The sequence below is a fragment of the Herpailurus yagouaroundi genome, unplaced genomic scaffold (genome assembly GCF_014898765.1).
Source record: "Herpailurus yagouaroundi ecotype Mexico unplaced genomic scaffold, PumYag 187, whole genome shotgun sequence".
Classification (NCBI taxonomy): Eukaryota; Metazoa; Chordata; class Mammalia; order Carnivora; family Felidae; genus Herpailurus; species Herpailurus yagouaroundi.
In genome coordinates this window covers 28087083-28111793 of record NW_024412418.1, presented here as the reverse complement: position 1 = coordinate 28111793, position 24711 = coordinate 28087083, and the positions used below count along the sequence as shown (strand labels likewise).

Here is a 24711-nt window from a genome sequence, read left to right as displayed (position 1 = left end):
GGGGGAAATAAGATCTGCGTGTGCACAGGAACACCCATTTGGCCTCCTAGTGTTAAAATAAAGGTGCAGACAGGTCGGATGTGCCAACCAGGCAGAGAAGTCCACCTTTCCCCCTCACCGAGCCCTGCGGTTCACCGCCGCAGGGCTGGAAACAAGCCCGTGTCGGTTATTGATTCCTGCCCCCAACCTCTTCCCGGGGTGGACACTGATTAGCTGCAGCTGGGGTCTAGTTTACCCAGCGTTTGAAATCGATCAATGAGTTCCCTCTCGAGGAATGCTCCCCCTTAACGGCGGAGGAGAGGGGGGTGGCTGTGGTGGTCTTCTCCAACATGGGCGTCCTGGTTCTGACTGCCTAAGAGAAGGTAAGGGGCAGATGTCTGAGGCATGGGGCAGGCGGCCTTTGCAATGCACACTGAAGCCTTCACACATGGCCCCCTGAACGGGCTCTGGAATGGAAAGGTAGCTTGAATTTCAGCCTGTGTGTCACTAAACTTTGGGCTTGTTTCTTCACCCTACTTTTTGTGATGTAGACTGCGCTTTACTGGGATATAAAGTCATATGGCGAATTTATTTCTAGTATCTTGGTAAGAAATCTTACTTCAACTTGCAGGTGTGGTGAAATGGTGGGTCTTGCATTAATCCAAGTGTGTTATGTAGAATTTTAGAATTTTGATTCAAGGCTGCAAGTCTGTATTCCAGACTTTTGGAGGCTTTGGAAGGCCAAAGTTACCTGGGTTGAAAGCAAATAATGAGGTTCTGGCAATTTGTTTGCCGAGTTTGTTAAAACTGCAGTTGATGTTAAGGCTGTTTTGATACCTTTGTGGTTTTGATGTTGGGGCACAGACAGGATGGCACTATTTCTTTTCATTTCTCCTGAGCAACAATCAAGATTTTCCACTCAGTGTTTTTGGACTGGAGAGAAGATACAAAATATCCCTTGTCAAAATGAGTAATGCTTGTGTAATCTTTCTGACCTAAGTGTTTTCAGGGTCAGTGGAGTTTTTACTACTGTTTTTCCCCTTATGTGAGACTATTCTGCACAACAGATGTATGTGTTCAATGGAGTGTAGAACTCTGCTAGCCCTCAATTACATTATAGCAATCTTTGCATCACAGACAACATCCAAAGCCCCAAAGTGTCCTCATGAATTAAGGTTTACTTACTCAACTTAGATGAAGTTTTGAGGTAAGTCTTTAGTCTAATTGATTAATTACTTTCAGATGGTTTTCTATTCAAATTATGTTTTAAGTTAAGCTGGTAGGGGTCCAAAAACCTGTGCTAAGTTGTTTGGAAAAATGGACTAATAGGGCTTTTAAAAACTTGAAAAAAAATTTTCAAGTGCCATGAAAATAAAAGAATCGGTGTCTACTCTGTTATTTTTTGGGTCATGATTTGAGAAAGTATTATTATTACAGGTATACCATCATTTAGTTCAGGACAAATCATCATGGGGCTGCAAGAAGAGAAAGAGATTCCTGGAAAAAAAAAGTTAGCATTACTTGAAATTAGAGGCCAGGAGAGCTGAGTAGGATATTTTTAATGATTCTGTGACTAAATAGCTTTGTTGCTTTGGCCAAAGTATCTTAGGTCTCCAGTCTCTTATTAAAAACCAGGAATTTGACTGTTACATCTTCTATGGTCCTTTTGAGTTTAAAGATTTTGTTACATAATTAGAAAAATTAATAATGAGTGTCATTTTGCCTTTACTCTTGGTGTGTGTGTGTGTGTGTGTGTGTGTGTGTGTGTGTGTGTGTGGACAAGTTGTGCTTCTTAGCCGAAATGTGCGTCCATTTCTAAGATCTACAGTGACATTTCTGATTAAATTTTGGATTTTTATTTTCTAATTAGACCCTTAGGTTACAGTTTAGCATTCATGACTTGGTTGGGAAGGTGTAGCTTTGTAGAGATACTGTTGGTTAGCCAAAATGGACCACATAGGAGGAAAGAACTCAGAATGATGGAACAGCACATCTAGAGTAGTCCTTGGTCATTAGTTCTTCGAATCTCAGTTGGAAGATAGCAGTTTCTCCTTCCAAATTTTGAAAGGGTGTTTGGCATGGGGTGTTTTTTGTTTGCTTAATTAAAAAAAAAATAGTGCTGGGCGCCTGGGTGGCTCAGTCGGTTGGACGTCTGACTTTGGCTCAGGTCATGATCTCACGGTCCATGAGTTTGAGCCCCGCGTCGGGCTCTGGGCTGACGGCTCGGAGCCTGGAGCCTGCTTCGGATTCTGTGTCTCCCTCTCTCTCTGACCTTCTCCCGTTCATGCTCTGCCTCTCTCTGTCTCAAAAAAAAATAAACATTAAAAAAAATTAAAAAAATAGTGCTGTTGGCCTATAAACTTTGTTTCTGCAATGCTTCACACTCATAACACACAAAATTGAAAAGAGGTGAGGTCAGTGCTGTTAGATCAGAACAAAATTGGCCTTTAGGGATGGGAACCCTTAACTGTGGGTTCATTAGCACTGTTTTAAATGGCCACAGTTAAGGAGTGTGTGTGTGTGTGTGTGTGTGTGTGTGTGTGTGTGTGTGTGGTGTGGTGTGGTGTGTTGGGGTGGGGGTGTGTTGTGAGATCTTTCCTCATTTATTTTGGGAGGTATAGCATTCCCCCCATCTTAATTAATAGCTTCTGAGTCTTTAACTGGTGCCAAAAATGAAGTATAATTTGTTACCAAAATTTGTTTTTAAAAATACTTGTAAACTTCTCATTTTAGAACTTAACATGTCATTCTTCACCTTGGGGTTTCAACCCTGTCAATAAGAAAACTTTGGATTTTCCATTATTTATGGCTTTATTCCATCAATGCTTTGTTTTCATTTCTCCTTTTTTTTGGCTTTTCTTTGTGATTTAGTTCTATAAAATCTAATTGTCTTACAGGAGTTTTATTTTGGCACTTTTTTATGAGGGTGATTTAGGCTTCGCTAGTATTTATTGGATATAAAGTATATACCTCAAACTGGCACAAATATTTAATCTTCACAACTATCTTTGAGGTCTTTGTCTCCATTGTATACACTGGAGAGCTCCAGTACAAAGAGAAAAAGTCATCTAACTGGAGAAGAATAGCTATTCAGTGGCGAGGTAGTGGAACCAGTATTTGACCCCAGCACTTCTGATTCCAATTCTAATATTCTAATCCATTAAGTAAGCTTCTTAGTGGATCTCATAGCAGACAGTAGTGATATAATGTTTATCATTTTATTCTTATTTTTCTTTCCTTCCACTTTATTTTCTATGCAATACATTTTTAATAACATGTCAGCAACGTCTAGAGATAGTCTGGAAACCATCTTGGTCATAATCAAAGCACACCTCTAGGTGGCGTGAAAGAATACTTTTTTTCAGAGTCAAAACTATGATGTCTTCAACTGGGATTGTGGAGCAACAGACTAAACAGTCTTTAAACATGTGAGATTTTACTTATGGAGTCATTAATTTTTTCTTCTTCCCCTGGGCTAGTTCAGTCTCATCATATTCATAATGGTTATTCCAGAATCAGTTCTATGGAAAGAAAGAAAAAATAATACACACACACATTCTTTGAAGAATTCTGTATTAAGTTTCTGCATGTTTTTCCCTTTAAGTTTTATTTTTCTGAATTCCAAATCCTGAGGGTTGCATTATCCATTTTTAGATAGACCCATACAGCTTGAAGAAGCCATAGCTCAGAGAGTCATGGAAGCATTTGAATCCTTACTTGTGTTTCCAAGGCGATTGGCTTTGCCTAGTACTTACCAAAGTCACTTATCAAGCTTTTAAAATATTTAGATTACATGAATTTTCATGGTAACATCTTTCAGTGCTTACATACCTGATACAAAACATTTTTCTTTCCCCCAAACCTAACTTTTTGCTTCAAGTCTAATGGACCATTAATCATTTTATTTCCCATCTTGAAAAGCTACTCCTTGGCATCTTTTTTGGTTTTTGAAAACTTTTGAATGGATTCAAAGGATCAGAAATTATCTTTTTGTTATAATTTGTTCTTTGTGATATAATTCAACTCATCCACTTGGTTAAAGTTGAAAATATAAAAAGATTACAATCCTGCAGTGATCTTTTTATCTGAGTGATATAAATTCATTTGGTTGTTACCCACACCAGTTTAATCATTTCAATTAGAAACTACTTCACGATGCAGTAATTCTTCCACATTCCAAATTTTGATCCTAGCTGAATTTATTTCCATGTTTCCTATTCATGTCTCTGCCATATTTAAATCCTAGACTTCCGTGTACTTTCAACTAAACCACAAAGGCATGCTAGGTTTGATGGTGATTTGAAATATGAAAAATGGATCAGGAGAACATGGATTGAAATCATGATTTTTTCCCAAGGCACATAAACAGAGGAGCCCTTGTCTATGACAGTGACCTTAGGTGTCTATGTATTTCATACATGTTTAGTTAATTTCCATTATATGCTAATTACCCACTAAGCCATCTTTCTCCCCCCTTTTGCTTCCTGGGGAAATATAATCCTATTATTGCTTTTCCCCCCTTTGTATATAATTTTGATTATACCTGAAGCAGCATAACAAAAATTGCTTACTCTTCTTATTTTTACTTAATGATCATCTATAAATATTAGAAGATAGTTTGAATTACATTTCTGGCAAAATACAGGACAGACTACATGAGAAATAAATGTGCCACTGTCAAGGAAAATAAAAACTTCACTGTTTGGAAGGATTGAGGGGAAGGATTGTGTCCCTTTGGCTCATTGAAACTGTTACATGCCTTTAGGCTTACTGTAAACTATCCCTTGATGAATTCTTTGCTGAACAATGAGCTTAAGAATCTGAGGTGTCTTCTTCCTTTTACCGAGCAAAGTAGGCTTCTGATGCTTAAATGGAAGTTGCACAGCACATAATAGGATGTAGGTAAAGTTACTGAAGTACAACATCTCACTTTCAGGAAAGTAGTGGGAGAGATTGTGTCTTGAGAAGAAAGGCATTTTAGAGGTAACCCTTTTAAGATTTCAATGAGTTATTTAAATGTATCAATCATGTGCTTAAATGTATTATTACTTAAATGTTTGTTTCTGAGGCTAGCTAGCCTTTACCAATCCTAACCAGCCACAGGTAGACGTTTTGTTTTCCTGGGACTGGACCTATTTTTAAAAGAATTGGAGCAAAACTCTTTTAGGTTTCTGATATTTAATCACAGGGTTTGGAGAAAGCTTCAGGACATTGTATGAATAGTATGATGATTAACCGCAAAAAAAAAAAAAAAAAAAAAGGCAATAATGATATTCTGGCTCCTGTAATGATAATTTAGAAACATAGGACAAATGTATTAAAATTATTTCACATTTGCACTGGTTCACTTTAGATAATTAGATATATAGAGATTTATAAAAAAATGTTTTCAAAGACAATTTATGGGAATTTTTTTTTTTTTTTGCAAAAAGTTATTCCAAAGCATAATTGCTTTGGAAATGCAATTGTCTGTGTTTTTAAATTATGCATCTATGACACTTTTTAGGTGTTTATTCACATTAGCAGTTTTTTCTAATACTATGGAAGAATGTTTGGGAAGCAGTCATGTTTTAGAATTTTCTAAACACCAATGTTGTCTTGTTTTTCTTTCAAAAGCAGTCTTTAAAAGGCAAAAAATTAGCCTATGATAAGAGAATTAGAGTTGGACATTAAGTAGAAAGGATTATTACGTAAAGTTTCAAAGAATAGAACCGACAAAAGTGTATACAACTTATATTGGTAAATTTAAAATACCATAAATAATGAAATATAGCTGAAAACCCCATTATATCTTACCATACTTCTTGCCAGCTGCAAATATTTTCATTTTCATTAGTCATACCATACTTGGTTATTTCATATGCACTATTTGTGTACAGAATAGAGTCATGCACATTGTTGAAGTGATGAGTTTATTTACTCTAGCTACTTCAATATTACTTCTATAGTCTTAGGTCCTATAAATAATGCATACAAAGTGCTACATTCAAGGCCAAGTGTATATTCAAACATCTCTTCTACAGCCCATACAGGGGACTGGGCTGCTCATAAGCCCATAAGGGACTGGGGTAATGAAATCATATTTTATTTTATAGACCTAAGACATTTAATTACTTCTACTCTAAAAATGATCACAAGCAAAACCTAGTGTGTAAAATATATAAAGTGGGAAGATACAAAGTAAGTTAAAAGAAAACCCTATAGTAGTATTTATTAGAATTCTGTTCAATTCTTGGGTTATAGTATGGGTTCCGATGAATCTATTTTGTAAAAATGTATCATTCTGACAAGAATAATGGTCTTAGAGTATGAAGACCTAGGTTCAAGCCTGACTCTGCCATGATCTTGTACATATGATCTTGGTTGAGTCACTTATCCTCTATGGTTTTTGTTTTTCGTTTTTGTTTTGCCTTTTTTTTTTTCATTAACTGTAAAATGAGAAAAGTGTGGTAGGGTCTCTTTGAAAGCACCTTCTACCCTGTCTCCCCACCAATTATCTAAACTGTGAGTTCATATTAACTTACCCAGCTGAAAGAGCCAAGTGCTATACTTAGTTGTATAGGTAAAAGTTTTGAGAGAGCTGACCATGTTTACAATAAATTGTGCAAATTATGTCATTGCTTGCACTCAGTTCTAAAATTTTGTGGAAATCTGTGGTTTCAAATATGAACCCAAACATTGGGAGTGTACAATTGAGATTCTAAAATTTTAATCAAGCACTTTTCATTGCTTTTGCATAGTGGAATTTCTTGCCTTAGACGCTGACTTTTTCTAGTATGGTGTTTCACATGAGCTTAGAGCTTAGTGTTTGATTTTTCTATTTGACCTCAGATTGCTGCTGTTTCCTACCAAGTGATTGGTCAAAAGTGATAGGGCCAGTGCAGATAAAGCAAGTAGTGTTTTGTGGGGTTTAATAATTAAATACCTCATCCGTCATCAAAACGTCCATGGATCTGGTTCCTTACTGTGTCATTGGCAGAAAGATTTTCACGAGACAAGTCTATATAAAAAGCAACTCCTCTTTTTTTTTTTTTGTTTTTAAAACAGGTATTACAAGTGGATAAATGATGTGCACTGCTCTGAGCCCAAAGGTACGCAGTGGACCTGGCCTTTCTGATATGCATCAGTATAGCCAATGGCTGGCCAGCAGACATGAAGCGAATTTGCTACCGATGAAAGAAGATCTGGCCTTGTGGTTAACCAATCTATTAGGTAAGGTTATAGGATCTTATTTTGTGAGCCAAGGTAACAGGCTGTTTTTTCTCCCCCCCTCATGTAGTGTCCTTCACCTAAGCATGTGACGGCACCCTGGGAAGAAAGATTTCATTATTTGGATTTTGCATCTGGGAAACCTGAGGCAGGTGGAAATTTTAAATGAATTTCTCAATATCTCTCACATGAACTGTGCTTAGTAATACCAGTATCATGCATTGAAATGTGGAAATGTGTGGTCAAATCTCTGGTTTTATCTATAGGCTGGTCTGATTTATTTTTTACTTTTCTTTCATGCAGCTGACCAATTTGACCTGTTCTTTTGATACTGCACACGGGCCACAGTCTGTGAAAATCTGACTTCTAAAACTAGATTTCTTCGTCCTACTTTTATAGCACACCTATACCCAGTGTGCTATAAAACTGAATACCCAGACTCTAGAACAAAATTGTCTATCCTTTGTCTCAATGAGCTGGCTGGAGTCGTCCAACCTTGAACTAAAGTTTTCTTTGCATTTCATTTTTGTTTGTAAGTGCTCTTCCAAAATTTGTCTCTGAGAAAAATGCTACCTCATGCTAAAGCTGCCTTTTTTTTTCTGTTCTGCCAGCGTATTCATAGGATAAAATTTCAACCATGTGCACAATGGAATCGTGCATTTAAAGGATCATCATGTTTTCACCAGTAGCTTTTCACAGAGAATAGAATTAAAACCTGAAGAAAGGACCTTTATAGATATATGATAGAAGAGTTGAATACAGAGTAAACATAGAAAGCATGTGGTGCTTTATCATTTGCAGAAGGGATTTCACAACATTATTTTCTTATTTAAAGGATCCGTCAAGGCACATTTTTTATCTTTATTTTCCAGCTGATGAAAATGAGGAGCTTAGTGAGAGTGCCCTGTTTATCTAAAAACGTAGCAAGGTTTTGGCAGGGTTTGGCAAGATTTTAGCACATTTTCACAAAAGTTTCCTTTTGCTCACCATGGCTCTCGAGTTTTGCAGGGCTTTTACGTTTTTTAAGCCTTTATCCTAAGGTGAGATGTCTCCTTTTTCCTTAGTGTGTACATACGACTCTATGTGGTGTAGCAAGGCTACGTGTCGGTTTTCAGCGTGCCCAACCACAGGGTAAGGACAGGAATACCAAAGGCATTCCCAGGAAGACCCTTTATTACGCTATGACACTATATCCCCTGGAAGGAAGGGGCTGTCCCCTTTTAGTAAGACATCCATACTAGGTAGAGGTTTTATCACCATCACATACAGGGAGTCAAGTTTGTCTAGGCAGATGGATTTCCCTCTCTCTTTCTCTCTCTCTCATCCTTCAAGGGTTTACTAATGATTGTTACATTAGTACTTTATCATTAACTTTGAGCTGTCCTCAGATACACAGGCTATTGCAAGTGTAGCAGCATAGAAGAGAAATTAAGAGCACAGATTTGAAGTAGACTGCCTATTGTGCTTGAACCCCAGATCGGCCACTTAGCTAGCAATGTGATCTTGGGCAAGTTACTTATGCTGTCTGTCTCTCAGTTTCTTCATATGTAAAGTGGTAATAATAGTAGTGTTATTCCACAGGGTTGCTGTGGGAGTAAATGATGAAAATACATATGCTAATTAGTACTGGGCATCTTCTAAATGCTATATGGTTTGTCATTGTTATTCCATTTATATAGTTTGGTGATAGTGTTAATTTGATTTTGTGGATAAATTAATATATTCAACAAATATTTGAGTGTGCTACAGAATCATATATCAGTTTAGGGGCCCCTGGGTAGCTCTGTTGGTTAAGCTTCCGAGTCTTAATTTCGGCTCAGGTCATGATCTCATGGTTTTGTGAGTTTGAGCCCCACATCTGGCTCCACAGTGACAGTGCAGAGCCTGCTTGGGATTCTCTGTCTCCCTCTCTATCTGCCCCTCTCCCACTCACACCATCTCTGTCCCTCTCAAAATAAAGAAATAAATCTCAAAAAATATATATTATATGTATAATGTATATTAGTTTAAAAAATGAACTCTGGAATCAGAGTGCTTGAATTCAAATCTCAATTCCTTGAGTTACCAGCCCTGTGATACTAGGCAAGTGTCTTAATGCAATGTGCCTCAGTTTTCTCATCTATAAAATAAGTATAATATCAATACCAACCTCATAAGATTGTTGGAAATTAGAATGACATCACCAGCTTTAGAAATAGATCTGGCACATAGTAATCAACTAGCTAGGAAATACTAACTCTTGTAGTTAACTGTGTTTTAGACACAGTCTGCTAAGTCTGGAGGATAGAATAGTGATTAGGAATAGAGTACCGGCTCTTATCAGAGCTTGGAGTAAATTGAAACAGAAACATTTTAAAGAAGTAAGTGAATAAATAATTCATTAACTGAGCTTGTTGTAAACACTAAAAGATACAGGTTGCAATAAGAATGTAAAAAGACGGAAGTGTGAATGGGCAAAGCTCAGAGGGCTTGGAGGGGGGATCCTCTTTAAAAGGTCTTATATTTGGGGCGCCTGAGTGGCTCAGTTGGTTAAGCGTCTGATTTCAGCTCGGGTCATGATCTCGCAGTTAATGAGTTCGGGTCCCACGTCGGGCTCTGTTCTGACAGTTCAGAGCCTGGAGCCTGCTTCAGATTCTGTGTCTCCCTCTCTCTCTCTGTCCCTTCCCTGCTTGTGCTCTGTCTCTCTGTCTCTGTGTCTCTGTCTCAAAAATAAATAAACATAAAAAAATGTTTTTAAAGTTCTTATATTTAAACTGAAAACTGAAGAATAGTTAACAGCTAGCCGGAGAAAGCATGGGAGAATAACCTGAGTGGAGGGAATGGCATAGGCTGAGACAGGAAGGAATTTGGTACCTTGGAAGAATTCAATGAAGGCTGGCATCAGTGGCACAGACCAAGAAGGAGAGAGGTTCATGTGACTTGTTGGGGCTAGATCACATACTGCTTTGAAGACCGTGTTAAGGGGCTTTATAATTTTTTGTAGGGTGAAGGAAAAGTCAGGGAAAGATAAGATTAGAGTATAGCCTGTTTGTATAAGCATGTTCCAAGGTCCGGTGACTTGTCATCAAAGACATTTTATTTGGTGAATGTGATCATTTACAAAGCAGATTGATCAGGGTGAGCAGCCCAAGACATCCTCAAAGAATAGAGACTCACTGTGTGTGTAATGGAAAGATCTTTGGATTAAAAGTCAGGAGACCTGGCTCCTAACTGGGTGTCAGGAGACCTGGCTTCTGATTCTGGCTCTGCCACTCGGTAGGAAATTTGCCCAAAGTCACTCAGCTATCTGTTCTGGGCTCAGTGTCCTCAACCATAAAATGAAGGGCTTGGAGTGGATGATCTCTAATGTCCTTTCCAGTTCCAAAAGTCTAGGTTTCCAAGAAATCCATCTCTTTAGACCCAGTTTGATATCATCAATATGCATAAACAAAGTGAAAACAATTTACATAAATGAATAATCTTTCTTTTAGAGAATAAGAATAATTTTTTTAATGCTAGTATTTGGTAACAAACATGCAACTGATGGTTTGTGAAATTTTCTCAGAAAAGGAATCTTAATCTCAAGGTACAATAACATACCACTCGCATTGACTTATATTCGTAGAAGTAGAGAGATAATAGCTTTCAAGTGAATATTCACATGGTAACTTAGAAAGTAAACTCATAACTTGAGATTATTTTAAAGTGGTGAAGCATTTGGAGTTAAGAAAATGCATTATGTACAAGAATGGTAATGAAGAAGGGAGAAGAAAATGTATGGCTATGTTAGAAGATACTTTTATGGGGTGCCTTGGGTTGGTTGAGCATCCGACTTCAGCTCAGGTCATGATCTCACAGCTCGTGAGTTCGAGCCCCATGTCGGACTCTGTACTGAGCTCAGAGCCTGGAGCTTGCTTTGGATTCTGTGTCTCCCTCTCTCTCTGCCCCTAACCCACTTGCATTCTGTCTCTGTCTCTCTCAAAAATAAATAAACATTTAAAAAATTTTAAAAAAGAGGGTATTTTTATTACACATAATAGATACATTTAGAATTCACATATTTTGGAAATGGAGTCCTTAAATTAAATTTTAAAATTATTTATTACTGACCATTTTGTCACCTCAGATATTTGCAAATTTATATTGTGTAGTTCTCTTTCAATTCTTGTTTTTCATCTACTTGAAAGTTAGAAATGTTTTGAAAGTAGTTTCAAAGTTGATAGTGTCTCCATATAAAGTTTCTGCATTTTTTGGCAATGTAGAAATTTATATACTAAATTAAACCTTTTAATTAGATGGTGCCATTGTGATGTGGACCTTACTTGTGGAAAGGCTTTCTGCTTCTTTTAAGTAATATTGATTAAAATATGACTTTTTTTGTCTTTCAAAAGGAGTATTAATGGTTGTTTAAATTCATATATTTCTGCTCCTATATATAAAATGTAAAACATAAGATATAGTTTCTTAAAGAACACTCAATATGTATTCAGATTTTTTGGTAGATAAAAATATTTGTTAGAGAAAATAATTACTTTATTGGTTCAGAGACCAATATTCACATTCATGCCATATATGGAGTTATATAATACCATAATTTCCAGGTACTTAATAGGTACTTATTAATTGGTAACAATAATAAATAGGACTTTACATTCTTAGGCATAAAATTAAAGCAACAATAGTGAATTTTTATATGGAAATTTATATATTAGAATATTAAATGCTAGCTATCTTATGACAAATTAGTTATGGTGAATAAATAGTTATGGTAGTTGGGATTTGTTTATGAGATAGCATACCAACTTGATTCATGAAAAGATCATCGTGTAATGTTTATTGACTACTCACACATTCTTGGAAATATCTACCCATCTTATTGAAAATAGTCTTTGGGGGCGCCTGGGTGGCGCAGTCGGTTAAGCAGCTGACTTCAGCCAGGTCACGATCTCGCGGTCTGTGAGTTAGAGCCCCGCGTCAGGCTCTGGGCTGATGGCTCAGAGCCTGGAGCCTGTTTCCGATTCTGTGTCTCCCTCTCTCTCTCTGCCCCTCCCCCATTCATGCTCTGTCTCTCTCTCTCTCCCCAAAATAAATAAAAAACGTTGAAAAAAAAATAAAAAAAAAAATAGTCTTTGTAGTCCAAGTATGTTTCTAGTACCTGGCACCATGGAGCGTTTTATGAGCAACATTCAGAAAAGACAGCAGAAGAACCCCAAAGACCCCTTTATTCTTCCCTATAAAACATTTCTTTGGCCATTGTGTCCTGTTACACATTAAATATATACATTTCATCTTTATTTTGGCCTTCTGTTTTGTTACTTTTTTTCATGAACTAGTTATTGCCCATTTGTTATTTAACTGTGTCCTTAGGACACATTTGAACTTCAAGTGATTATACAAATAAATCTTGGGGAAACAATTATCACTTTGAATAAACAGCATGTTATTAAATTAACAGTCCCAGATTATAGCACCCACCCCTCCTTGAAATAGATGAGGCATAGTCTATGAATTTCATGATTGCTGATGGAGTATTGAATATTGCTGTTGGCTTAACTTTGAAATGAATATACTAATGTAAATGTTCTCAAGTTGTTTATTTCACTTGTGTTTCTTTAATCATTTAAAAATAATGGTCTACCTTTACCTTCAATTAGTATTTGGTTGATAACATTGTATGAACCATATGGTAATATATTTTTGAGAAAAGATTTTAGTTGTTAAGCATCCAAGAAATTGACATTGTTTTTAAAGATTGTAGGTCTTTAGGATGTAAGTGTGTAAGTATTTGGATATATGCAGGGACTTTGAGTAAATCATAAGATATATTACAAATTACATTATGCTGAATTGTTTCACTTAAATTTAAAAATGCATTATAGTAATTGATAGTGTGGTGATTTACCCTTTTCCTGACTTTCCTACATGCACAGGAAAGAAAATCCAGTTATTATATGCTTAATATGATCAATATAAAATATTTTAAAATTTTCAGTTATTTCTAAAATTAACCATATTTCAACATTAAAAAATTAAGCACCTGTTTATTGAAGCTGCTTCTGTCAAATACAACTGCTGTATAATGAGTTTGGAACAACTTTCTTTTCTTTTTTCTTGAAACCCTTTTATCAGATCCGTATCCTGCAAAGTTTTCATATTCTTGACATAGTCAATAAAAATTCCTTAGGAGAGGTGGTATCTTATGCTAGTTCAAAAGTTTAGAGAATCAAATTCATGTTCATGAGTTAACACCTTTCAGAGAAGATACTGCCTCATTTTTTTTACCCATTTTTTCCAACAGAAACAGCTTTGTATTTTCTTGATATACATGCAGGGTAGATACTGTGAATCAGAGGGGACCAGATGCTGATCTAGGGTTTCTGGATATAATGAGTCCTTTCCTATCTCCCAACCTTCAAATTTCAATCTCAAAACACTGGCTAACCCGAGTTAAGATAGCAGATGAGTTTCTTTGAGTTCTCCAATTAGTGAAATATGCTAGGAATGAGCGGTGCATTGAGCTTGGAGTAGAGTTTGGTCCTGCCTGGATCAGCTCTAGAGAAAACATACACCAGTTTTCTCTGCAATGAATCAGGCCTCACATCAGAACATGCCTAAATGACATCCTCAGCTATTCTCTGATCTACACAGTGGACTGCTATTCAGTTTTTAGCACTACTGTCTTCATCCCCAAGCTGTTTCTGTTTTTTCTTTTTGTTTGTTTGTTTTTGTTTTTGTTTTTTCCTGAAAGGCTTTTGGTGGAGTTTCTACAGAGAAAAAGACAACAAGAATTAGGGAGAATGCTTTATTATAGAAACTAGTCATTTGTGTATTCAGCAAATATTTATTTAAGTAGCCAAGCACAGTGGCTAGCTAGGAGCATTGGACTGTAGGCGTAGACATCATGGGTTAAAAATCCAGATTCACTGAGTAATTTTAAGCAAATTGCTTAATCTAATACCTCAGTTTTATCATCTATAAAGTGAATACAATAATAGCCAAACTTCACAGTTTGTTGAGATGATTAAAAAACATGAATACCTGTAAAGTGCCTGACATATAGTTAGGTTTCAAATGTTAAATACCATTATTAGATGTTATCATATCTGCTAACTGACTGGGAGGAAAGCTTTCTTTCTTCCCAAGGTAGAAGTTAAAAGGGATTCTTTTTCCACGTGGCTCTAGTCCAAAACACCACAGGTTGATACTTAATCTTTATGGAAATTATGACAAGGCATATTTCTGGGAGGAATACGCCGATGTGTAAAAGCGTGTGTGCTGATTTAGTTACTTGACAAAAAATTTCAGGCAGATCTGCATTTCATATGATTGTGCCCTAACATTTTATGAGGAAGTGAATTAACTACAATCTTTACTCAAACTCCCTGATCTTTGTCTATTGGCAAGCTGTCAGTCATGACTGAATTGGTGGTATGACGATCAAAGTCCGCAATTATGAACGCGAGAAGTAAAGATATTACTTCTAGACAAGACTGTTTTAGATTAACGTTCAAGTCAACGGTCTTTACATCCTAGTGTGGGTCAGTTGGTACTCCAAGATGATTTGATTATATCTATACATTGCCCTATCTTTTCTTTTCTTTTTCAAAGTTTATTTATTTTGAGAGAGAAAGAGTGCACACATGTGTGTACACATGAGTGGGGGAGGGACAGAGAGAGAGAGGGGGAGAGAGGGAATCCCAAGCAGGCTCCATGCAGAGCGCGATTTGGGACTTGAACTCACAAGCTGTGAGATCATGACCTGAGCCAAAATCAAGAGTTGGACACTCAACTGACTGAGCCACCCAGTGACTCACCCTATTTTTTCCTAAGCATACCAATAACCTGGGAGGACAGAGCTGGGGAAGAAGTGATTCTATTCTTCTAGAATCTTACTGCATCTAGTATTTATAATCTAATGTCTCAAAACAGTTACCCAATTCAGATTAAAGAAGATCTGGTTTTGCCTAGCAGAGATATTTCATTTTTTATAATGTTTACTTCAGAATTGGAATTAGTATTTCATACCTTGTTCTAATGGACTTGTCATGGTTAAATTGAGCTAACTTCATATACTGATATAAAAAAACCTGGTAATGTTAATGTAATAAGATAATATATATCATTCCATCTAAAGTTTATATTGATTTCTTAAATTATAAAGTATGTTTAAAAATATATTTTATGATTCTTTGTGTGGAAAATATATTACACATGAAGATTAAAAAAAAAAACTTCTCCATCTTGCATTTTTTTCCTTCATCCGAGGCAGTATATTTCAACTATAAAGTATGTAACAGTGTCTGTTTTAGCAAAAAAAAAATCCACCTTTTGGAGCTATAAAATATACAGAATTGAAAGCTGACACCTAATATATTTTTCATTAGATACAGATGTTTAATGTAAACTCATTCTTTATTCAGGAAAATCAGGCTAATGAAAAATTTTCAGGTATAATGTATAAAAAGTAAAATTCATACCTTTTGGTAAATTGCTAATAACTTTTTAATGAGAGACATTTTTCTTTTTATAATTGACAAGTTCTTTTAAATTAACTGTAATCATCTTGCCACTTACCATTATGAATAGAATCTTTACATTGCCATGGAACTTCGGGAAAGACGAATACCTAAAGAGCTCTTTTAAATGAAGATAATCTTATAAGTAATTTATAAAGGGATCCTTCCACAATTTGGAGTAAAATTTACCTTCTCTACATCAAAATGTAAATTTGGTAATTTTGAAAATATTTCTAATACTTATTTTTCCTACTTATTTCCAGAATTACTTTCTTACTAGACAATGCAGGCCAACATGGTGACTGCATAACACAAATTTTGCTGGATCGGCCTTTTGTATCTCCAGAATATTACTTTCATTCCTGAATGAAGTTCAGCTGCATACAATTTTGAAATAATAGTGTTGTGTAGGCTACCTCTGTGGTGAGTAGTTAGGGCTCCTGATGTTTTGCCACCTGCAGAAGTCATCATCCTATCTGGGGGCTAAAATGCGAAGCATCCAGTAGGGAAGAAAGAACATTTTTAAAAAGTTAATTGTCTTTCCTTCTTTACCTGCCCTTCCCCCCAAACCAAATCAAACAAACAAAAAAGAATTCCAAACAGATGTTTCTTGAAATCCAAATATATTCTATGTTGTGAGTTGAACTTTAAGCCAGGACTTTATCTGTTGTTCCAGTTGGGTTATTTTTAGGTGTTCATGGAACTGAGCTGCATGCGTTGCCCTTACGATAAAAGCTGCTCCTAAGAGAGTCTCAGTACAAAACTTTAAAGCACTCCTTTTTTCCTTTTTTTTTTTTTTTTTTGGCTTTAACTTAACCACTCTTTACAGAAATAATACCCAGCATTTTCTCCAAATTTTCCAGCAGTTTGTTTCTTTATTTGTTAATTTACGTGCTCACTGAACACATTATCTAGGTGCCTACTATGGTAATATCATTATACTTCCCTCTGTAGGACCACACACACACACACACACACACACACACACACACACACACACACACGATATTGCCCCAAGAGGTTTGAGGAAGACAATAGGTGCTTTTGGAGCACCTGGGTGGCTCAGTCTGTTGAGCGGTTGAGCATTTGACTGGCTCAGGTCATGATCTCATGGTTCACAAGTTTCAGCCCCATGCGGGGCTCTGTGTGGACAGCTTGGAGCCTGGAGCCTGCTTCTGATTCTGTGTCTCCCTCTCTCTCTGCCCCTCCTCTGCTTTCTCTCTCTCTCTCAAAAATAAATAAACATTAAAAAAAGAGGTTTACAATGAGATACCACCTTACACCTGTCAGAATGGTAACATGAACAACTCAGGCACCAACAGATGTTGGTGAGGATGCGGAGAAAGAGGATCTCTTTTGCATTGTTGGTTGCAGTGCAATCTGGTGCAGCCACTCTGGAAAACAGGATGGAGGTTCCTCAAAAAACTAAAAATAGAACTACCCTACGATCCAGCGATTGTACTCCTAGGTATTTAGCCATGGGATACAAGTGTGCTGTTTCGAAGGGACACATGCACCCCATGTTTATAGCAGCATTATCAACAATAGCCAAAGTATGGAAAGAGCCCAGATGTCCATCGATGGATGAATGGATAAAGAAGATGTGGTATATATATACAATGGAGTATTACTCAGCAATCAAAAAGAATGAAATCTTGCCATTTGCAACTACGAGGATGGAACTGGAGGGTATCATGCTAAGTGAAATTAGTCAGAGAAAGACAAAAATCATATGACTTCACTCATATGAGGACTTTAAGAGACAATACAGATGAACATAAGGGAAGGGAAACAAAAATAATATAAAAACAGGGAGGGGCACAAAACAGATGAGACTCATAAATATGAAGAACAAACTGAGGGTTGCTGGAGGGGTTGTTGAAGGGGGGATGGGCTAAATGGGTAAGGGGCACTAAGGAATCTACCCCTGAAATCATTGTTTCACTATATGCTAACTAATTTGGATGTAAATTTTAAAAAATAAAATTAAAGAAAAAAGGAAAAAAAAAAGAAGTTTGAGGAAGACAAGAACTTTACACAAAGCATATTACTAGCAGTAGAAGAAGTTTGGAAAGTTACCAAAATGAGTGATGCCTTTGAGTGTGGCCATCTAGAAAAGAGAGCAGTGTACACTGGGAGAATCTCTTTGTGGATTTCTGATTAAAGGAAAGATAGAACTTGGTCAGGCAGATATAAGGTAGGAGGATATTGTAGACAGGGGCCCACCAGGAAGAAAGTCTTGGTGGTAGGAATGGGAAGGTCTTGCTAGAGAAACAGTGAAGGCACTGTGTAGACCAAGAATCAAGGAGACTATAAAGATGCTAGGTTAGAAAAGTGGATTAGAGGCATAAGGCTCATCCTTTGGGTATGTTAAAGTGGATATATTTCATATTTTGGGTAGCACAGAAGATTAGGGACTATGCAATAAAGAAGAATAATGACCCAGGAAGGGTAGTGTTTAGCAACAATAATTTTAGCAATGAGTGTGATATGTATTGGAGAAGGAAGTTGAGGATACAAGGAATAGCCATTGTTTTTGTTGCTAGAGGTTTAAATATCAAATCATGAAAATTAAAAAAGAATTTTTTTTCAATTTTATTTATTTTAGATCGAGACAGTGAGGGAGAGGGGCAGAGAGAGAGACAGAGAGAGACAGAGAGAGAGAAAGAATCTTAAGCAGGCTCCACACTCAGCATGGAGCCTGACACAGGACTCAATCCCATGACCCTGGGATCATGACCTGAGCTGAAATCAAGAGTCACATGCTCAACCCACTGAGCCACCCATGCACCCCCAAAATTCTTATTAATATTATGGTACCAGAAATAAAAGGAAGTATGGATCTATAGGAGCTGTGACTCATAAGTTATAGGAAATTAAGGCAGGAAAATAAAATATGTTGAAACTTAGAGACTTAGAGTGCATGAAAAGGGGAGAGGTTAATTTGGGTTGCATATAAGAAAAAAATAGTGGTTTATAACACTGAAAGAAAGAAGGAATCAGGAGTAACAGGTTTAGGGTATAGGGTTTCGTTTTGGGGTGATAAAATATTCTGAAATTGCTCATGGTGATGATTGCACAAGTCTACTAAAAGCCACTGAATTATACACTTGCATGGGTGAATTGTAAGGTATGTGAATTATATCACAATGAAGCCATTATAAAATAAAAGGAAAATGAAGAAACAAAATCTGGGGAGAATAGAAGAATGAAGACAAACGACCTTTAACTGGTTAACTGCCAGGGATGAACAATGGTAAAGGATGGTCATAAGAGTGGTAGAAGAAGCCGAGTGGTTTTGAGGAGAGAGAAAAGCAGAAACTGAACCCAATAATCATCAGTTCAAGGATGGTGGTAGGAAGAGGAATGGTTAGAGGGGTAGTGTTTCTTTCAGGGTTGCATTAGTTTCACCTCATCATCTTAATCAGGAAAACAAACTCAATAGAACTTAGAGATGTGGTTTACACATTGGCCGTGCCACTACAGTTGCCAATGGTGGTTGACTTTTCAATGCACTGTGACTCTATTTCAAATTAAAGAAAAGAGAGCTTATGGTGTTCTTGTAGTCAAAGACATAAAACACAGGATGCAGGCTCTGCCTTCTGCCTTCACCTTGTGGGCCAGAGTAATCAAATGGGCTCCTGAGGATAAGTTGAGTGCATCTCAGAGGTCAAACTGCAATCATGGGAAAAACATTTTGAATTTTGTTGACTGGTTGGTTTTTATTCCTCTGGATTGCCAAGTGGAGGGACTCTCACATAGGATATCTCTTTGCCATTTTGAATGTGAAATAAAACTTTTATGCAGTTGAAATTATGTCATGAACATCTAAAATGTTGAGATTCTTGCCACCAGAGGAAAACATAAAATTCCAGAGAAACATTATTTTCCTGTGTTCCCATCCCAGATATGCAACCCAGCTGGAATAGAAGTTTTGGTGATAAAAGCTGTGTGTCAGATATGTTGGCATGAATGTCATATTTGCATTGGGGAATGCTTATGCTTTTATAATTCTCCTTTTTGTTATTTCAGGGAAGGAGATTACGGCAGAAACTTTTATGGAAAAATTGGATAATGGTGCCTTGCTCTGTCAACTTGCAGAAACCATGCAGGAGAAATTCAAAGAGGGCATGGATGCTAACAAGCCTACAAAGGTAGGAGATCCCCAGGCAAAATCATTCAGGAGGTGGATTACATTTGTAGTTGCTTATGAACGGAGGTTAATTTTAGTATTTTGTTGTCAATGGTGCATTAATATGTCTATTAACAAAACACAGAGGATGCATTTTAATCAGGCAACATGTAATTTGCACTGTACATAAATTACATAATCCTTTCAGTAAGTCTAATTAACTAGAAGGTTATGAAAATTGATGGTATTAATACAAAACAAGTACTGTGTATAAGCTGGTTGAATCTGATGTATTGATTACAAATTTAGCACAGAAATAATTTATGTAATCAGGTGATGAACAAAATCTGGTCAAGAAAGATTTACTGAATAGGTCTTTGTTTCCACATAGATTATTATAATAGATCATTGGAATAAAGTATCTGGAGTGTGTAATTTTTTTGTAAGTAGTAGAATTGAACTAAATAACTTTAGACAAATTACTTTTTTCTGACTGCTCAGATTTCCTTTGTGCACATATTCTTTTAAGATTATTATGAGTTCATAATGAGAGTATGATGCTTGTTATCTTTTTAAAAAATTTTTACATTGTTTTATTTATTTCTGTTTGAGAGAGTGAGGGAAAAAGAATGAGCAGGGGAGGGGCAGAGAGAGAAGGAGATCCAGAATCTGAAGCAGGGGGGCGCCTGGGTGGCGCAGTCGGTTAAGCGTCCGACTTCAGCCAGGTCACGATCTCGCGATCCGGGAGTTCGAGCCCCGCGTCAGGCTCTGGGCTGATGGCTCGGAGCCTGGAGCCTGTTTCGGATTCTGTGTCGCCCTCTCTCTCTGCCCCTCCCCCGTTCATGCTCTGTCTCTCTCTGTTCCAAAAATAAATAAACGTTGAAAAAAAAAAAAAAAAAAAGAATCTGAAGCAGGCTCCAGGCTCTGAGCTGTCATCACAGAGCCCCACGCAGGGCTCAAACCCACGAACTGTGAGAGAATGACCTGAGCAGAGGTTGGACATCCAACCGACTGAGACACCCATGTGCCCCTGATGCTTGGTATTTTTTGGAAGAAACAAGATAGATGACACTTTTTAATTTTTAAAAGAGAAAGAAAAAGCATAAGAAAAAATAAGTTTAAAATAATGTTGAAAATAGCTTAACATAAAAACTTAAAAATTGTTAAATTTTCTGCAACTGTGGCAAAAAAAAAGTAAATCTGATTACTCATGTATAGTTTCTTTATGATTACTGAACTAAAATTCAAACAAAACTTAAGCTCCCTAAAATAATGCATTTTTTTTACAGCTCTGTACTTACTTTGGAGATAATATTTTACATCACTCTGTGAAGTACTGTATGCTATATACAAAGCCCCTCCATTATATTTTCCATCTTAAAAGCAGCTCTTTGAAAGTGTTAGTTAACGCAGTGGTTCCCAAACCTTGCTGCACATTGGAATCACCTGAGTGTCTTTAAAAATGATTCAGACTGGGCTCCTGTGCCTGAACATCCTGATTTAATTTCTGTGGGGTGCAACCTGGGGATTGGGATGTCTCAAAAGTTCTGCAGGTGATTCTCATGGGCAGCAAAATTTGGGAACCACTGTGTTCATCTTTTTTTTTCTCTATCGGATAGATGCTAAGTGATCTGTGGAAGATCACCAGGCTAGTAAGTGACAGAGCAAGAATTTGCTGTGGACCTTCTTTTTCTAAGCCTCTCATTTTAGCGCACTGTGTGTAGTATAGACATGAAGAGATAGATCATTTATGAACATGCTTATGTCACACTTAGTGTGAGGACGTTAGGAAACCAATAATTCTTTTGCCGTGCTTTCCATTGTAATGAGACTCTACTTCAGCTGACCGAGCAGAAAACATAATGCCTAATAGGAGGACAATTTGTATAGAAGGTTCACTGTGAAATAATTAACAAAGAGGAAAAAACTGCTGCATGCAAGATTCTTTTGAGATCATTATGTTAATATTGCATTGGTCCTGAAACTTCTATTTATATTGCTTGTTGTTGAGAAGAGAGACCGTTACTTCAATGCTAAGGTCTTGAGCCCTTCATAGTAACAAAGAATAAACAACTCTACAAAGGCTGGTGTAAGGTTTTCTTGTTTTGTTTTGTAAGCTTATGTTTTATAAAACAGAAGCTGAGATCTCCAAATAGAGTTGTACGGCCATCAGCTGTAAGAGAACCCCCAAAGCATTAACCTATAATTTAAAGGCTTTGTTCTTGGGCACATTTTGCTTGGGTTTTAGTTTTGTTATTTATTAATTGGACATGTCTATCTTTGATTTCCTTACCTGTAAAGTAGGAGTAATAATTATGCATATATACGTTCCAGAAAGCATTGCACAAAAAAGACTTTAGATAAATATTATTTCCCTTCCCTATGTGAAAGAGTTAAGAGATCCTGATGAGAATTTTTGATTTGCTAGAAGCAACTAGAAGAAAAAGATGAGTACTTTGTAAATATAACTACTCATAGTTAACACGATATATACAAATAAGTGTATCTTTTCTGTAAATCTCCATGAGAATATGTAATAGAATAGTTATGGATCAGGATTTTGATAGCTGTTTCTCCTTTGAAACATTCATTTCAAATTCTATCATTTTTATAATACAACTATAAAACATAAAAAAGAAACAAATTAAGTTTTCCTTTCAAAGTGAGTAAAAATAAAGCAAGGTCTTATTAAACTTGAAATACTTCCTTGACTCTAAGCAATGTTTAATTAAATATAAAGTTCAAATTTATTCTGATTATAATAAATATATTTTAGTATAAAAACTCAACTGGTAATTGAACAAGTGTAGATTTAAAAATACCCTTTATGATCTCACTTTCAGTGCTCAAAAAATCAAATTTAATTTGAGTTAGAAGTCGACACAATTACTCTTGACTGAATTACCTTCTGTGTCCTTGGCAGAATTTATATATTTTACAACTTACTTCCAACAATATGCAGCTTAAATCAAAATAGCATATGTCTTACTATATGAAAAAAAGTGCAAAGAAGGTTAGTTTTCCTTTTTTACATTTTATGAAATATTTTTCAAAAGATGAGAAACCACATGGCTACTACTTCATTGCTATTACTGTTCATAAATATAATTTTGTCAATCTATCCAAGTTTGATATGAGCACTTTCATAAATCAAATATAATTTTGTTTTCAATCCATCTTTTGTCTAAAACAGGAATAGATGTTATATGAAATTGTACAGTATTTTGCTGTTATTAAATCTAAATTTAAACAAGAATAAATTCACTAAGACCCAGGTAGTTAGGTTGACATTGAATATTTCCCATAGAAAAACAAGGAGGCTTTCAAATTGCATATAAATAACCTATGGGTTACAATATTACCTGATTGTATGTGTGTGTAATTATTTTCCACCTTGGCACTTTAGAATCTAGGAAAAACAATAGTGGTAAAGACTGATAAGTTGGTTAATACCTTTGCTGAATTAGTGAAACTGTTACATTTAGGGAGATATTAAAACATAATTACTTTTAAAAAAACCAACCACAAATTTGATACCTTCTTAAGTCATGTCACAGGAAGTCCTTTGTAATTTTCTCCTAGCACTTAAATCTCACATGTTCGTTCTCATAGCAATATTTTTACTTTTCCTAAATGATATTTAATTTGGAGATTTTATAGCTATGTAAACACATTCAGATGAGTAAGTTATACTTGGTACATGTGAAGTATGTCTGTGTTAAGAGTGACTTAATCCTGATACTTGCAAGCCTATTTAATAAATATGTTAGACAGTTTACATCTTTAATATTTGAGTTATAAATCCATGAGTTATATCCTATTCTGGCTTGATAACATATCTCAATGAAAGTAAATGATATCCTATGATTCTTTCTTTCTAGGCATCGATAATAGATCAATAAAAGTAGCCTCTCTCTGTTTGTTAGCTATAAGTAGTAAATCCTAGCCTTTGCATTTTTTCACTTTGCATGGAAGCAATGCAGAAATTTCATAGAACTAAGCAATAGGTAGGTAGAAGTATTTGAGACTCACGTGCATCAATTTAATGTATAATTTGGTTTTGATTAACTCATATATACCACAATATGATTAATTAAATCTAACTATAAATGTTAATATTCCTGGAGCTGAGTACCCTAAAAGGCAAAAATCTAACCAAAACAAATCTTTTCAATATCATATCGGGGTAAGAAAACCAAAATATGCGATACGTCCAAGGTCATATTTTATGTTTTTTGATCCTTAGTTACCTGACTCAAAGTTAGCATCTCCAATCAAGACAGAATAATTGTTACCTTGATATATGAACTTTCACTTCCTGGTCCGGATAGTATTCAACTGTAGGAACCCCTTCTTATTGTGTATTTACTTTTCTTTTAACACCAGCCATCTTGTATACTTGCTGATTTGTATACAAGCTTCTCAACGACTGGGGCATCAACATGGTGCAAGTCATTCAAAGGGTTCAACCTCTCTTTTTCTCCTAACATTCCTTTCCATTTGTCTCATTTATCTTGACAGTCTCTGCCCCAGGCATCAGAGTTTTCCTGGGTTAAGAGCTTTCTTTGACTTCAAAGAGCCCTGAATGGTTACATCAGTTTTGAAGCACAAGAAGGGAAAAGAAAAGAAAAAAAAAAAAAAAAAAAAAAGAAGTTCTGTTAGCTAGTAGAATGCTACATTATGCTCCAAGGAAGGAACTGAACATTCACCATCTAAATGTAGAATCCAGGCCTTGTTTGAGGGAAAGAACATCCTAGTCAGATAGAATGTCCATAGTACATTTGCCCATCAAGAATATCTAGTTCTCAGGGCGCCTGGGTGGCTCAGTTGGTTAAGCGTCTGACTTCAGCTCAGGTCATGATCTCACAGTTCCTGAGCCCGAGCCCCACGTCAGGC

At 36.2% G+C, this 24711-nt stretch overlaps 1 protein-coding gene across 6 annotated transcripts in view; it reads left to right on the top strand.

Annotated features, from left to right (window-relative positions):
* GAS2 (growth arrest specific 2) overlaps window positions 1-24711 on the top strand; it is a 129598-nt gene that overhangs the window by 849 nt on the left and 104038 nt on the right. For 3 of the 6 annotated variants that reach the window (XM_040495605.1, XM_040495602.1, XM_040495608.1), the window contains exons 2-3: window positions 7027-7191; window positions 19716-19837. In XM_040495605.1, the coding sequence (XP_040351539.1) occupies window positions 7044-7191; window positions 19716-19837 (270 nt within the window). In that variant the 5' untranslated portion in view covers window positions 7027-7043. Of the gene's footprint in view, window positions 1-39; window positions 363-394; window positions 460-985; window positions 1187-7026; window positions 7192-19715; window positions 19838-24711 lie in introns of those variants that run through there. The other 3 variants (XM_040495604.1, XM_040495607.1, XM_040495606.1) reach the window with 3 other exon arrangements.